The 15,441-nt window shown below is 33.5% G+C and overlaps 3 protein-coding genes across 3 annotated transcripts in view; 2 read left to right on the forward strand and 1 right to left on the reverse strand.

Annotated features, from left to right (window-relative positions):
- LOC120271493 (glycine--tRNA ligase, chloroplastic/mitochondrial 2) overlaps positions 1 to 7,821 on the reverse strand; it is a 28,019-nt gene extending 20,198 nt beyond the window's left edge. Inside the window, 11 exon segments of the mRNA XM_039278173.1 lie at positions 267 to 368; positions 461 to 577; positions 1,465 to 1,535; positions 1,608 to 1,682; positions 2,210 to 2,287; positions 2,516 to 2,571; positions 4,239 to 4,302; positions 4,468 to 4,549; positions 4,997 to 5,064; positions 5,379 to 5,429; positions 7,537 to 7,821. Of these exon segments, the coding sequence (XP_039134107.1) occupies positions 267 to 368; positions 461 to 577; positions 1,465 to 1,535; positions 1,608 to 1,682; positions 2,210 to 2,287; positions 2,516 to 2,571; positions 4,239 to 4,302; positions 4,468 to 4,549; positions 4,997 to 5,064; positions 5,379 to 5,429; positions 7,537 to 7,788 (1,016 nt within the window). The 5' untranslated portion in view covers positions 7,789 to 7,821.
- A 1,772-nt stretch (positions 7,822 to 9,593) lies between these two features.
- On the forward strand, positions 9,594 to 11,768 carry LOC120271893 (NADH dehydrogenase (ubiquinone) complex I, assembly factor 6). Its single transcript, XM_039278577.1, has 2 exons — positions 9,594 to 9,686; positions 10,436 to 11,768. Exon 2 carries the CDS (start codon positions 10,462 to 10,464, stop codon positions 11,371 to 11,373), a length of 912 nt encoding a protein of 303 aa, XP_039134511.1. The 5' UTR covers positions 9,594 to 9,686; positions 10,436 to 10,461; the 3' UTR covers positions 11,374 to 11,768.
- A 1,629-nt stretch (positions 11,769 to 13,397) lies between these two features.
- On the forward strand, positions 13,398 to 15,401 carry LOC120271843 (pentatricopeptide repeat-containing protein At4g16835, mitochondrial). The gene has a single exon (XM_039278522.1). The coding sequence runs from the start codon at positions 13,465 to 13,467 to the stop codon at positions 15,340 to 15,342; it is 1,878 nt and encodes a 625-aa protein (XP_039134456.1). The 5' UTR covers positions 13,398 to 13,464; the 3' UTR covers positions 15,343 to 15,401.
- Positions 15,402 to 15,441: the final 40 nt, after the last annotated feature.

Raw genomic sequence — 15,441 nt, forward strand, 5'->3', positions numbered from 1 at the left:
ATATACATGTCTTACCCAGATGGCCAAATAATAAAATAGATACTTCTCATAAAATTCATTAAAAGATCAATGCTGAAAACATCACTAGTTTTATAGAATCCATTAACAACAAAATACAACGAAACAATGAATATAACTTTTTCATCCAATAGAAGAGTCAAGAGTTACTATAACCATGGCAACTGTAACATATCATGTTTCCCATGTGGCATAACTTGCTAGTTAATGCAAAATATTTTTGAATGGAAAGAGTAATGAAGTCTCACCTGCGCATGCGGCCAAAATACCTAGCACGTTCAGTGACACCAATAAAACCTCTGGAATCTAAGATATTGAAGGCATGAGATGTTTTCAGAAGCTGATCATACCTAATATATTGTAGATTAAAGTCAAACATAAGTTGAAATTATACCAGAATACTTATAAACAAACCAAAGTTACTGATTGCATTCTAACATACGCTGGAATTGCTAATCCAAGTGATAATAGCGCTCGAGCTTCCTCCTCAAAATTTTCAAAGTGATTTTGTATATGACCAATGTTGGCATGCTGCATATAATATGCACTCATTTCCTTTCTGCAACAAAGAAGACCATGAATATTGTTTTACTCCACATCTATGACAACAAGCAGCATATACATTACCAACACAATAAGGAAAATTAAAAGATGGCCTCTTTAACACTGATAAAAGTAGACTATTCACATTACCCATCGAGGAGAGAGTGATTTCAAATTACAGCAATCCTTTGATAAAACCATATGATAGATTGTATAGCTATTCCAAGCTCAGTGATCAGATAAACAAAATCACCAACTCCGAAAAACTAGGAGCAAATTATATAGCAAATATGGATACTCACTGAAGACCCATTGTAGAAATTTCTGCCAACATCTTGATGTGATTTTTCAAGGGAAGTTCGACAATTCAAAATTTGAATAATCAACAACTAATTCGGTGCTTGCTTCTTTGAATCAAAATGCGCACTAAGATGTAATGGTCAAATCAATATTTATAGCAAACTGTTAAATAATGTATGCATAAACTCTGTATCATGAAGCAGGACTATATATATATATAACCAGTCTAAAACAAGCTAATGAAAGGATGATATTTTGTCCAATAATTTTCAACAGCATACTTCTCCGGGTGACAAAGCCAGCTACAGAATACAAAATGAAACATTTACACAAAAAAAAAGTCACTTGATAAATTGATGACACATCATTTCCAACTGAAATATATGCTTACACTTGAAGCTTGGCAAAATTTACTACTAAGCTTTGCACATCAGTTCAGTTCTGGACTAGCTATCATAAGATTTCCATATAATAGTTATATTTGTAAAAACATCATATTCAAGAGAAGTAAAACAGATGATATCAAAACCAGAAATACATACTTGTTTCATCAAAAAAATCATAAAGTAATAATAAATGTAAGCAGTGTATGGTAGCATTTACTCATTCTCCAAAAATAGCTCGCCATAAGTAATTCCATCAGCATACTTAATTTTCTTGAAGTGATCCACCCCCTACATAGCATGAATAATCCAAAGATATAAAAATGCGGGACTCATAGAATAGATTCAACTGAAAGATCTAACCTGAAGCAACATAAGGATTCGCTCAAGACCATAAGTTATCTCCACAGATACAGGAAGCAATGGAAGACTTCCAGCCTGAATAGCTAAAAAAGAATATTAACCATCATGTGCTACAAGCCTAGAAGTTAAAAAATAAATAAATAAAACCTACCACACTCAATCAGAACAATCTAAATAAGACGTGCTGCAAATAAAACATTAGAGCAGTATGATTTGCATATAGGCCAATTTGGTTTATTAAGAAATTTCGGCAAAAATCTTCCAATCTACTTTAGTGCATACAAGCAGATAACAAAATACTTGAACAATATTCCACAGCATAAGGCTAAAAGAAGCGACCAGAGAAGATAAGCTACAAGCAAAAAACAAAACCTAAATTCAAGTCTCTGAATGTCTAATTTATGATCCATTGAGTCCTATCCATCCATACTTTTTATAATGTAGACAAGAAGATACCAATTGAATACTCAAACCACCTTTATACCATAAGTCAAAAAGAAGTGACAAGGGATAAGCCACAAGAAATGGAAAAGTATAAAGTGGATTCAGGTCTCTAATGGGCTAATTTATTATCCAAAACTTTAACCTTATTAAACTCATACCTGCTGAAAATATGTAAATTGTGTTATTTCCATCCCGTCCATCCATACTTCCCAGCCCAATCCCCAAGCACCAAGAACCTAAGAGCATGTAATGTTAACCAAAAATAGAACAAATTACCAAATAAATCTCTCAGAAATAACCATATTGCTCCATAACATGAAATTTGCATTTTGATTCTCTTGCTGCCAGGTTAAGCAAAAACTAAAAAGAAAAATTCCAAGTGTATGCAAGTTCATCAGTGCAACCACTGAGTAGTGTGCATATGAAGGAAAAGTGAAAACAAACCAATCAAAAAGAAACTTTACCGGACTTTCCCAATTGTCTTCGACAAAGCGAATATCATGCTCATTGACATCAATTCCTGATAATGATAATTAAAAAAAAAAAAGAACCATTCATGAAATTAGAGAATATATATACTTTGTAAATAAAGTTACTTCACTAGAATATTACTCTTAGAACTTCATGCATAAGCATTTGAGAATTAAGTACTTTGAAATTGTGTCATCTATCCAATTCTAAGATGAATGTATCACTAGTTGGTAACCTTTTTGTAGACATCAGAACAACTGCATTTTTGTAATAAAAAGAAAAACCTGAGTGAATGGCAATAATTCTGATACTTTTAATATAATTAATATTAAGAAAAGATTATCTGTGAATGTAAGCTGCAATTTTACAAAGGATCTTTAGTCCTTAAATTCTGATTGTGTTGATAAATCTAAGGAGGTTAGTTTTTATATTGCTTGTTTGCATATGAAAATGATTTTGGGAGAGAAATGCCATATATTCTAAAGAGTTAACTACCAAATTACAAATGTGAATATACAATCTCAGTTAATATTTGGAGCAGACATAAAACATAGTTTACTATCATTGACATTAAGAAACTATTCTTTTACTAATTTTCAAATTAATTCTCCACAGGTTCTTTATTGGTTCAGTTAGTCATGCAAAAGACAATGATATGCACATGTAAGCAGGTGAATTGCAAATGAAAAAACTAGCTAATCCATGAATACCTAAGGCCTGTACAGATATTGATCAAATTTTACAAATATCAATAAAAACACAAGACATTGTAAAAGCTATTCTATAATCAAAGAATCAAACAACCTCAATAAGAACCAGATACCCAGAGTGATGTTAACCAAGTTTTACAAATAACAATAAGAGACCTACCATAAAGATTGTCTTATAATTAAATAATAATAAATAAAAAAAAATTCATATGTGAATTTCAAATCTGACGTCATTTTTGCTCAAAGTAAAAATTGATCCATTTTGGTATTATAGTGAAAGTTTCAGATTTGGTCAGTGTAGTTTCCTTGCAGACACCCCAATTCAGGTCATAAAAGATCTATTCAAATAAAAAATGAAAACAAAATATCTCTAACTTGATTCACCAAATCAATTTAACCACTAAAATAATTAAATAACACATCAGAATGCCAGCAAAGGAAAAGCCCATCCCAAAAATTTCCCTAAGCATGATTAAATATAATCAATTTGCCTAGCATAAACATATAAAGATATCTTCCTATAAAAACATGAAAATTTCTAATCAACCAATAAATTGAAGATTATCTAACATAAAATTGAGTTATTTGGCAGAACTAGATCCATACTCCCAACAAGTTCTTTGGCTCCGAACGAGATGAAAATCAAAATAACCAAAAAGACCTTTTTTAAGGAAAAAATAAAGAAAAACAATTATTTCCTCCAAAATCATTTGGTATACCCAATCCCACTCAATTTAAGAAGAAAAAAAAATCATTCCATGATCCTGTCTAGCAAAAAAAGTCATAGGATCACATCATTGAGTAATGAACTTCAATCACCATATTTATAATAATTGATGAAACAATATGAAAGAATTCCTGAATTTCAAATATAACAAAGTGAACCTCAAATAATGATGATGATGATGATAAAATAAAAATAAAAAAACAATTTTATGAAACAGTTACCAAATTTGTGCACCACGTGACTCACAAAACACCAAGCACAACTAATGCTCTGTCCTACCTAATGCTGACAGGCTACCAATGAAGAGATCTTGTGAGTTTCCAGGATCGGGCTTTAAAATAACCTGGAAAGTGAAGGCAAGTCACAGTGATTAGATGTTAAGATGACACTTGTCATAAAATAAGTGGTTATTTCTTAATATTGCAGTAAAGGATATTTTTGTGTAACAAAATGCACATGATGAAAAAAAAAATACTATGCCAAATGGACAAAGCATTTGCGGTATAACCTGAAACTGAGTATGACGCTGAAGTCTATTTGGGTTGTCACCATATCGACTATCATCTGGACGTATGCTAGGTTCAACATACCTTTAACCAAAAAAAGTCAACATCAAAGAAAACAAATCCAGAACTTTAGAGAGACAAATTTTTGTTTACACAGCGGATTTCAAAGAACAGGAATGATGTTTTATGTTTGTAAAAAGATCATTTTTCTTAGCCTTTTCAACAATAATACAAATCATCTCTAAGTCTTGTAATCTAACTTCCCAAGTATTATTGATTGATTGAGTCAAATGGCAACTCTAAAACAATATTCTTTACCCTAAAAAAATTATAGGATATGACACTGTAAGACTGAATATTTAAGCATGCTAGTTTTTACAGCAAACATATTTTAACCTTCAACTTAAGAAAATGAGAAGCATTATGCATGCTTACTTAAAAATAAGGTATACACGTAAACATGCATAAAAAAAATAGAGATACGCAGCATTCCCTGGTTTGGGGAGAACATGAAAATAAAAATAAACTTACGCAACATTCCATGGTTCAGGGCCTAGAACCCTCAAGAACGTCAAAGGATTCATCGTCCCAGCACCAACCTGATAAATCAACAAATTACCAACCAAGCTATAGAGTCAGAAGAAAGGGCACAAAACAAGAATCAAGAAATTGCTTCCACCACAGAGGTTGCTCATACACATAGAACTGAAACTGAATAATAACAATGAAGAGATAGACATAAGCATCCAAATTAATGCAGCAAGCCATATATATAGATGAACATAACAGGGTATTGCAAGCATTAATGGAAGACAGATTGTGCAAGGTCATAAGTAAAAAACACAAGTAGGGATTTGAGAAAAATAAACATCAAAAAGAGAGGATTTCAAAACTACTTTGCAAAAGTCGCCACCTCTGTATTGCTGCATTGCATTATGGTACATCCAACAGAAGCCCAGTACCCCTGCAGCAAACAAGAATAAGAAAAGAAACTCGCTTTGACCATAGAAGCTTCTACAACAGAGAAACAGATATTAAGAACAAATTTGAAGATACAAGTTCTAGTATCAAAAAGCCTGCAGCAAAATTGGGTTTCTCACAGGGCCTAAAAACATACAATAAACTCTAATGATAAAAAAAAAATATGAATTAAGACAGTAACAAACTAGCAGCAATATTGGGATTTTAGCAATGCCTGGAAAAAAAATCAAACCATCAACTCAAAGAGCAAGACATGTGAGAGCTTAAACAGTGATAGAAGAAGAAGTCACACAGCTACAAACAATCAAAACTAAAAAATGAAAGAAACCAAATGCTCAATAAAAAGGAAAAAGAACATGCAAGAACCCCCAAGAAACATAATTAATGACAATACTCATGCCATGAGAAAAAAAAACCAACTGACAAAAAAGTGTTTAAAACTAAGAAGCAAGCGTTAAGAACATATTTGAAAATATGAATTCTAATATAAAGGGCAACTCAAAGAACACACAATCAATTCAAAGAACAGAAAGTGCTACAACTCATATAACAAGTGAAGCTATGAATTCACACCGCAACATAGTTAATGATAGTACTCATGCCATGAGAAAAAAAAAAACCCCCCACTGACCAGAAAAGAGTTTAAAACTTAGGAGCAAGCATTATGAACATATTTGAAAATATGAATTCTAATATAAAGGCCAACTCAAAGAACACACAATCAATTCAAAGAACCAGAAGTGCTATAACTCATATAACAAGTGAAGCTATGAATTCACACCGCAACATAGTTAATGATAGTACTCATGTCATGTGAAAAAAAAAACTAACTGACTAGAAAAAAGTTTAAAACTTAGGAGCAAGCATTAAGAACATATTTGAAAATATGAATTCTAATATAAAGTAAAACTCAAAGAACACACAATCAATTCAAAGAACAAGAAGTGCTATAACTCATATATCAAGTGAAGCTATGAATTCACACTGCAACCTAGTTAATGATAGTACTCATGCCATGAGAAGAAGAAAAAAAACGAAGCAGAAAAGAGTTTAAAATTGAGAAGCAAGCGTTAAGAACATATTTGAAAATATGAATTCTAATATAAAGGAAAACTCAAAGACACAATCAATTCAAAGAACAGGAAGTGTTATAACTAATATAACAAGTTATGCTATGAATTCATACCGCAACATAGTTAATGATAGTACTCATGCCATGAGACAAAAACCAACTGACCAGAAAAGAGTTCAAAACTTAGGAGCAAGTGTTACAACCATATTTGAAAATATGAATTCTAATATAAAGGCCAACTCAAAGAACACACAATCAATTTAAAGAGCAGGAAATGCTATAACTCATATAACAAGTGAATTCACACCGCAACATACTTAATGATAATACTCAAGCCATGAGAAAAAAAAACCAATGGACAAACTGAGAAGCAAGCATCAAGAACATATTTGAAAATATGAATTCTAATATAAAGGCCAACTCAAAGAACACACCATTAATTCAAAGAATAGGAAATGCTATAACCCACATAACAAGTGAAGCAATGAATTCACACCACAACATAGTTAATGATAATACTCATGCCATGAGAAAAAAAAACCCAACTGACCAAACCAAAAAAGCTGAGAAGCAAGCATTAAGAACATATTTGAAAATATGAATTCTAATATAAAGGCCAACTTAAAGAACACACAATCAATTCACAGAACAGGAAATGCTATAACCCATATAACAAGTGAAGCCATGAATTCACATCGTAACAAACTTGCAGAAAAAACCAAGCTTTTAGCATGCCTGGAAACAAAAAATCAAACCATTCAACTCAAAGAAGAAAAATATGAAAATATAGAAAACACAAGTACAAGAATTCACACAACAAGAAAACCAGTAACTCAACAGGAAAGAAAAATAAAATGCAAGAAACCCCAACAAGTCAAAAAAAAAAAAACGCCAAATTAGACTTCCACCATATATGAAAACAGAAAATCAGCAAATAAAACAAAATCACCAGCGCCTTGCTGAAAAGATGAACTCTTTACAGCAACAAAGGCATGGGCAAAAATCAGAAAAGACACACCTGGAGCCGCTGAATAGCCTGCTGAAACGTAGGGATCGAAGAAGCTCTGATTCGGGCCTTCAGCTCCTCCGATTGAAACTGTGGGATAGAAACCGAAGCCTGATACCTCCTCAATGGAAACCAACGCCGATACCGTGGAGGCCTCCGCGGAAAACAGCAAGAATTTCTTCTAAGACATTGGGAGAGCAGAGGATGAGCTCCCTGAGATCTAATGGCGAGAGGAACAGGAGCAAGGAGTGCATTGAGGTCCATGGCGAAACAGAGGAAAGCGAGAAGGATAAGCCCTGTTTCACTGCGTTCTCTGCTCTTTATCCTCGGTATATATATATATAATAGTAATAAATAAATAATAGTAATAATATAACGGCTATTTTTTATTTTTAATAGTAATATAACGGTTATTTTTTATTTTTAGTAAATTATGGGATTTTTTAAAAGGATTTTTTTTAATTTAGTTAATTTTAAAAAGTATTCATGATTAAGTTTGATCTTTTAAGGTTGGAGGAGATAATTAGAAGATTTTTTTTTTTTGGTTTTAATTGATTGTTTTTTTAAAAAATTTTAAGACTAAATATAGAGTGTGATATTGACTTTAATTTGATTATTTTCATAATTAATAAGACAATTAGGTGGTTAGATAGATTGGATTGTACCGGCTCTCAATCAGTAGGAATTTTTGGGGTTTATTGGTTAATTGATTGTTTTTTTAAATTTAGATTTAAATTTGGAAAAATATTCATGATTAATTTTGATCTTTTAACATTGACCAAGATAATTAAAAGATTTGTCGGTTTTAATTGATTTTTTTTTTTTTAAGACTAAATATAGAGAGTAGATGGCTTAATTTGATTTTTTTTTTTCATAATTAACAAAGACAATTAGGTGGTTAGAGATCAGATTATAACAGCCCTTAATCAGTAGGGTTATTTTGGGATTTATTGGCTAAGTCATTCGTTTTTAATTTAAGTTGTTTATATTTAAAAATTTCTAAATATATTAGTGATTTGCTTTTGCAGTGGAGAATAAGTTAAAAATACATTTTATACTTAAAATTATTATTTTAATTTTTCCATTAGATTAAATAAAATTTAAGGGTTTCAAGTTGTTTTTTAAGTATATAAAAATGAAACTTTTCCTATGAATCCATAGTTTAACCTTAGATTGTCACTGAAGAACAGTGAAAATATACAAATCACAAATATTTTATTTATTTTAATAAAATCCAAAAAAGAAAATCTCTGAATTAGTCTTTCACTTTTTAGTTTTTACTTTTTACACAAAAGTGATCATTTTCTTTTTATTATATTGTAACCCAAAATATGCTCATACAAAAGTGTATTAATGTGTACATATCCCATAAAAATCATGTGTGTGTCAGTGTGTGTGTCCCATAAAAACTCTAATATTTGCATATAAAATATAGTAAAATAAATGAAATTTTGGGAAATAATTTTGGGAAATATTATTTTACAAAAAAATAATAATAATAAATAGACAAATGTAACAAACTCAGTTAAACATAATCTTGTACAAAAGCAAAAATTGATCATCCAAATTTATGCCATTACTCCCGAGCCCACTCTAGAAGTCCACTGTAACAAGATTGCAATTAAAAAAATTTAAACAACCATGCTATGAATATTGTAAAAGTGTTGCAAAGTAGACACACAATGCTATGAACAATGTCAAAAGCATAATAGGATATACGGACAATACTTTGATCTGAACCGTCCAATACAAAGTGAGATATACCGTACTTTTATTTGAATCGTTTGACTTGGCCATAAGTATAAATAGTAACTCTATCAATCACAGCCAGCCGTCCGAAAAATTTTAGAAAAACCAACACCAACACCAACACCAACAGACATCCCAACTGCCCATTCGTCTCCCAACGTTCTATGAACAAACAAACGCAGTTAATGAATACATATTATATGGTGTATTTTGTGGGGGTCTATATGTAAATATGATTTTCACATAAAGACGCAAATATGCATTTTATAAGGGTATATATGAAAATATTCCAGTTGTTCTTCCTGAAAAGGTTCTCTGTTTCTCCAAACCCTAGCACAAGCTCAGCTCCTCTCTATTCCCCCCATTTTCCTTGGAAAGTTCAGACGAATCACTGCCCGGAAATCTAAATTTGGGTAATTTTTCCGTTTCTCGACTCGCATTTAGAGCTATAATTCATAGTTTGTATGTATAATCACTATGCAATCCTTGTTACCTCTGAGAATTGGCTTGAATCATGCTCGGGAATTTCCATTTGATGCTAATTGGGATCTTCTTTTAGGTTAATTGTTAATTTTTAAATTTGTTTTAATTTTATTTGTTCATATCCTTGTGATAAATTTTTATATTTTTAGTGATTGTTTACTTGCATTTTCATGTATGTGTTTTGATTAACAAGTGGTTGTGCAAGTTGTTTGTTCTAGGGATTGATGTACGAAGTCTTCTCAAATTTTATTATAATTTTTTTAGTTTGAAGCAATTCATGTTTCTTTGATGCGGATAAACTATTTTGTAGATAAATTCAATTCAATGCTATGCAAAGAGAAAATGGGTTTTCATGCTCTGATATCAAATTTGTAAGAAATGCATTAATTTAGGGCACAATGGATTCGTTTTGTGCCTTATTCTTTTCTTAGTTTTGGTAATCAGTGGTAGATTTGCAGTACAATCTCTCATTTTTGTGTGAGATTGAAGTATGAAGCATCAGAATTTTTAAGATAACTTTTAATTCAATTTCAAGCAATTCATAGTTTTCCATTGCTGATAAACAATTTTAGGGTAAAATTAATTCAAATTCTAATAGCAATGAAATAATTTAGAGTGCAAGGAAAACTAGAAGTACAGATAACAATGTATTCATTTTTGTTCCTAATTCTTGTTGTAGGTTTTGGTAATCGAGGATAAGAACTAATGAGTGCTGGTTCTGCATCTAGTAAGACCGTAAGAGCTGCCTTTTCTCATTGCGTTCAGCAAGTACGGACTTATGATTATCACCATTATCTCTGTCTGCTACACCTTCCTCCATCAATGCGAAAGGCCGCGTTTGCTCTCCGTGCTTTCAATGTTGAAACTGCCCGGGCTATGGATGTTGCATCTGATCCAAAGATAGGCCTTATGCGCCTCCTTTGGTGGCAAGAAGCCATCGACAAAATATTCATGAAAAAGCTCATAGAGCACCCAACTGCCCAAGCCCTCTCTGCAGTTATCTCAGAGCAAAAAATTAGCAAGAGTTGGCTTAAACGGTCGGTAGAGGCTAGGATAAACGATGCTAGCAGAGAACATGCCTTACCTGGAACAATCGAGGATCTCGAGAGGTATGCAGAGGATACAGTATCAACCATCTTGTACATGATCTTGCAAGCTGGTGGGATTCAATCTACGGCAGCAGACCATGCAGCCTCACATGTGGGGAAAGCTAGTGGGCTACTCTTGTTGCTCAAATCATTACCATATCATGCTTCTCGTGGTGGCAGAATATCATATATTCCCACTGATATAGCAGCAAAATATGGGTTACTAGTAACAGGCAATGGCCAATCTGAGATTCAAATGGAAGCCGGCGAGCGGCTTTCAGATGCTGTATTTGAAATAGCTTCAATAGCAAATGCTCATTTGGAGAAAGCGCGAGAGTTGGCTCCAAAAGTCCCTCCCGAGGCTGTACCTGTGCTCCTCCCTTCCGTACCTGCACAGATCCTACTGGATTCTCTAAGACGCTGCCAATTCAACGTATTAGATTCAAGGTTAGCTCAAGGAATTCTAGGTGTCTCTCCTCTATGGTTTCAGTTGAAACTCAAGTGGCATGCTTGGAGAAATAAGTATTGACTTTACTTGGTACAGCCGAGAGTGTCAGCACAATTTTAGGAAACTCAAAATGCAAGAGTTCTTATTTCTCCTACCCTCAGGAATATGTTCCTTTATCTGTTTGATATGCCTGCAGAAAGCATCGAGATGCGAGGGATCTCTTGCTTCATGCAATTTTGCTTACCTGATTGCTTTTATTACCGGAAAAAAGGGATCCAATTTGATTCCGGGGATCTCAGCCAATAAATTCAGTAAACACATGAGCAATAAATTCTTGTTCTTCATTGGTTGGAGAACTTTGTAAGGAGAATGCAGGTATGCATCTTTGACAACTTGCTTGTACTGTGTCTTTCTAGTGTAATGTTAGATTGTCACCATTTTTACAAAACAGCAAAACAATAAATCAGTTCTGTTAACACAAATGCTTTTGAGCTTGAAATAGCTTAGCTTTCTGTCACTTTATTGGCACCATAAACATCTTGTTTGTTTTGCAAAGTTTATCTTGTAAATCTTTCTTTCTTTGTTTTGGAGAAAAGAGAAATTCCATGTATTATCGTGACGAGCTTAAGCAAGCTATCATGTTTTATAAAATTTTATAAAATCTGATTTCACATTTAACTATAAATAAATAATATATATAATTTTATAAAATCTGATTTCACATTTAACTATAAATAAATAATATATATATATATAGAGGATTCATCATCTACGGACGTCCTTATATTTTAACTATTAAAATCTATTTATATACAATATTAAATAGTACCAAACAGTGTTATATAGTCTCATATAATAATCAGGAATAATAAATCATACAATATTTATATAAATAATAGCCGTTGAGTCATGATACAACAGTAATAAATAAACATCCATGATAAACAACAATTTGCATATATGTGTAGATAACTTAAACTCATATATGATTTACATCTTTTATGGCCGTTCATAAATAAAAATTCATGAACGTTCAATTATCAGCTGTTGGATCACGATCCAACGGTCAATATTTATGAAACTGTTTTAAATAGTAATCACTATATGTGTTACTGTTCTCGTGTGTGTATAAATATAATGATTGATAAGCAATGTTTTTAAAACCGGACCGGCCGGTCGGACCGAAAAACCGGGAACCGACCCATAGTCCGGTCCGGTTTTAGAATTAATGTTGACTAAATTTTGAACCGGCCAAGCCCACTACGTGAACTGACCTGGTTGGACCAAAAACCGGATGGAACCCGGTTTTTAATTTTTTTAATTTTTTTAATGTAAGAAAGGACTTAGGGGCATGAATTGGCTCTTTTTATTTTTTTCTTAATTTTTATGATGCTTCTTTGAGTCTTGATTTGTCGAAAATATTGTTTTGGATTCTTGAACTTTGGAGTTTGGAGGTATGAGAAAGAAACTTATAAATTATTTAAGAGGTATAGATTATTTAGGACTTATTTTATTTTATACTTTTATTTTAATGGTAATGATGATCAAATATGAGAATTAAATTAACCATACTTAGTTCTAATTTTGTTTTGAATTTTTTTGTTCATGTCTTGTCTCATCCTCATATAATTAGTAATTTAATTAGTGGTTTAATTTATATAGTTATCATCATCCATTTATGATTAATAGATTAAGAAATAAAAGATTTAGGGAGTTGTATTTGTTTTGAATTTTTTTGTTCATGTCTTGTCTCATCCTCATATAATTAGTAATTTAATTAGTGGTTTAATTTATATAGTTATCATCATCCATTTATGATTAATAGATTAAGAAATAAAAGATTTAGGGAGTTGTATTTGTTGCTTTATATAGATTAATTATTTGAATCTTCAATAATTTTGATAAAATCATAATAAGATAATTATGATTAAAAATATGATAAAGTTTGTTATTATATGTATATATATATATTATATGTATATTATATATATATAATATTTAAAATAATTATTTATTTATGACGTCATCCGGTTTGACCAGAAGTCATCCGGTCGGACCGACTGACTCGTGACCCAAATATGAGACCGGTTCGTTATCCAGTCCGGTTTTAAAAACATTGTTGATAAATACCATAAGAAGCATGCAAGCAAAGAGTTCCATCTTTTTCAATGAATGTCTCGTTGTTGTTTCTCGTTACTGTTTTTCAAACAAACTCGTTTGTCCGCCCTGCAAAGCTCGGTTCTTCACATCCACTCTTCCAACCATGCCATCATCGACCACATCCGCCATGGCGACCTCGACTCAGCTCGCCACCTCTTCGACATTATCCCCAACAAGACCAACATCTCCTGGAACACCATGCTCGCTGCCTACACCTACCAACCAGGGCATCTTCACTATGCCCTTCAACTGTTCGCCAAAATGCCCCAACCGGATGTCGTCTCTTACAACACCTTGCTCTCTTGCTACTTTCTCAACAATGAGACCGGCGCCGCTCGCGTGCTTTTCCGGGCTATGCCTGTCAAAGATGTAGCCTCTTGGAATACCATGATCTCTGGTTTGTGTCGCAATGGTGTGTTGGATGATGCCCGGAAGGTGTTTGATGAAATGCCTCACAGAAATGCGGTGTCTTGGAATGCCATTGTCTCTGGTTGCATTAAAGCTGGTGACTTGCGCTTGGCTGAGGATTACTTTAGACAAGCTCCTCACAAGAATGATCTTGTTTTACATACGGCGATGATCGCAGGGTATATGGGCGTTGGGGAGATCCTAGTTGCTCTGAAGATGTTTGATGAAATGCCTGTGAGAAACTCAGTTACATGGAATGCAGTCATTGCTGGGTTTGTGGAAAATGGGAGGTCTGAGGATGGGTTGAAACTTTTCCGGAGAATGCTTGATGAAATGGAAGTGAGACCAAATCCATCAAGTTTTAGCAGTGTTTTACTGGGTTGTAGCAATCTTTCGGCATTGGAATTAGGGAAACAAATCCACCAATTAGCATGCAAATCGCCGATAGGCTCCAACCTCACTGTCTGCACTTCATTGCTGAGCATGTACTGCAAATGCGGTGACCTCGTTGATGCGTGCAAGTTATTTGATAGAATTCATCGAAAGGATGTTGTGACATGGAATGCGATGATCTCAGGGTATGCTCAGCATGGTTACGGCGTAAAGGCTATACAATTGTTTGATAAAATGAGAAAACTCGGAAAGCCGAAGCCTAATCACATTACTTTTGTTGCAGTGCTAACAGCTTGTAACCATGCAGGATTGCTTGAAGTAGCAACCCGATGCTTTGAATCGATGAAGTCTGATTACGGGTTAGAGCCGCAGTCGGACCATTACTCATGCATGGTTGATATATTCTGCAGAGCAGGTTCATTGGTGAAAGCCATTGGATTGATTGAGCAAATGCCAGTAAATGTAAAACCACATCCGGCAGTATACGGAACTCTTTTAGGTGCATGCAGGGTACACAGAAACTTAGAATTCGCTGAATTTGCTGCGAAGAAACTAGTTGAGCTGGAGCCACAGAGTGCAGGCGCATACGTTCAATTAGCAAACGTCTATGCATCGATGAATAAATGGACCGATGTGTCTAGGATTCGGAAATGGATGAAGGAGAATGATGTAGTGAAAATGCCGGGTTATAGCTGGATTGAATTGAAAGGTGTTGTTCATCAGTTCAGGTCTGGAGACAGATTGCATTCTCAACTTGGATTGATACATGCCAAGTTAAATGAATTGGAGGTGGCATCGAAAAGACTCGGATATGAACATGATCTGGATTCAGCATTGCATGATGTCGGGGTAGCACAACGGAGAATGCTGCTGTGGAGGCACAGCGAGAAGCTGGCTATCGCCTTTGGGCTGATTAATACTCCTCCCGGGAAAACTTTGCGAGTTTTCAAGAATCTGAGGGTTTGTGGAGATTGTCATAGAGCTATGAAGTTCATTGCTGGGATTGAAAGGAGGAGCATTGTTCTCAGGGATGCCACAAGGTTTCACCATTTCAGTAATGGTACTTGTTCTTGTGGAGATTACTGGTGAGTGAGGACATGCAGGCTCTCAAGAAGTTAAAGAGAAGGATTTATATATATATATTAAGGCTGTAGAAATCTCAATAATGTTTGTTTTACAATTTATATA

This window comes from Dioscorea cayenensis, chromosome 11 (assembly GCF_009730915.1).
Source record: "Dioscorea cayenensis subsp. rotundata cultivar TDr96_F1 chromosome 11, TDr96_F1_v2_PseudoChromosome.rev07_lg8_w22 25.fasta, whole genome shotgun sequence".
Taxonomy (NCBI): Eukaryota; Viridiplantae; Streptophyta; class Magnoliopsida; order Dioscoreales; family Dioscoreaceae; genus Dioscorea; species Dioscorea cayenensis.

What these genes read in the sequence shown, in the direction of transcription:
- LOC120271893 (XM_039278577.1), top strand. Translation starts at nt 10,462, where the DNA reads ATGAGTGCTGGTTCTGCATCTAGTAAGACCGTAAGAGCTGCCTTTTCT.
- LOC120271843 (XM_039278522.1), top strand. Translation starts at nt 13,465, where the DNA reads ATGTCTCGTTGTTGTTTCTCGTTACTGTTTTTCAAACAAACTCGTTTG.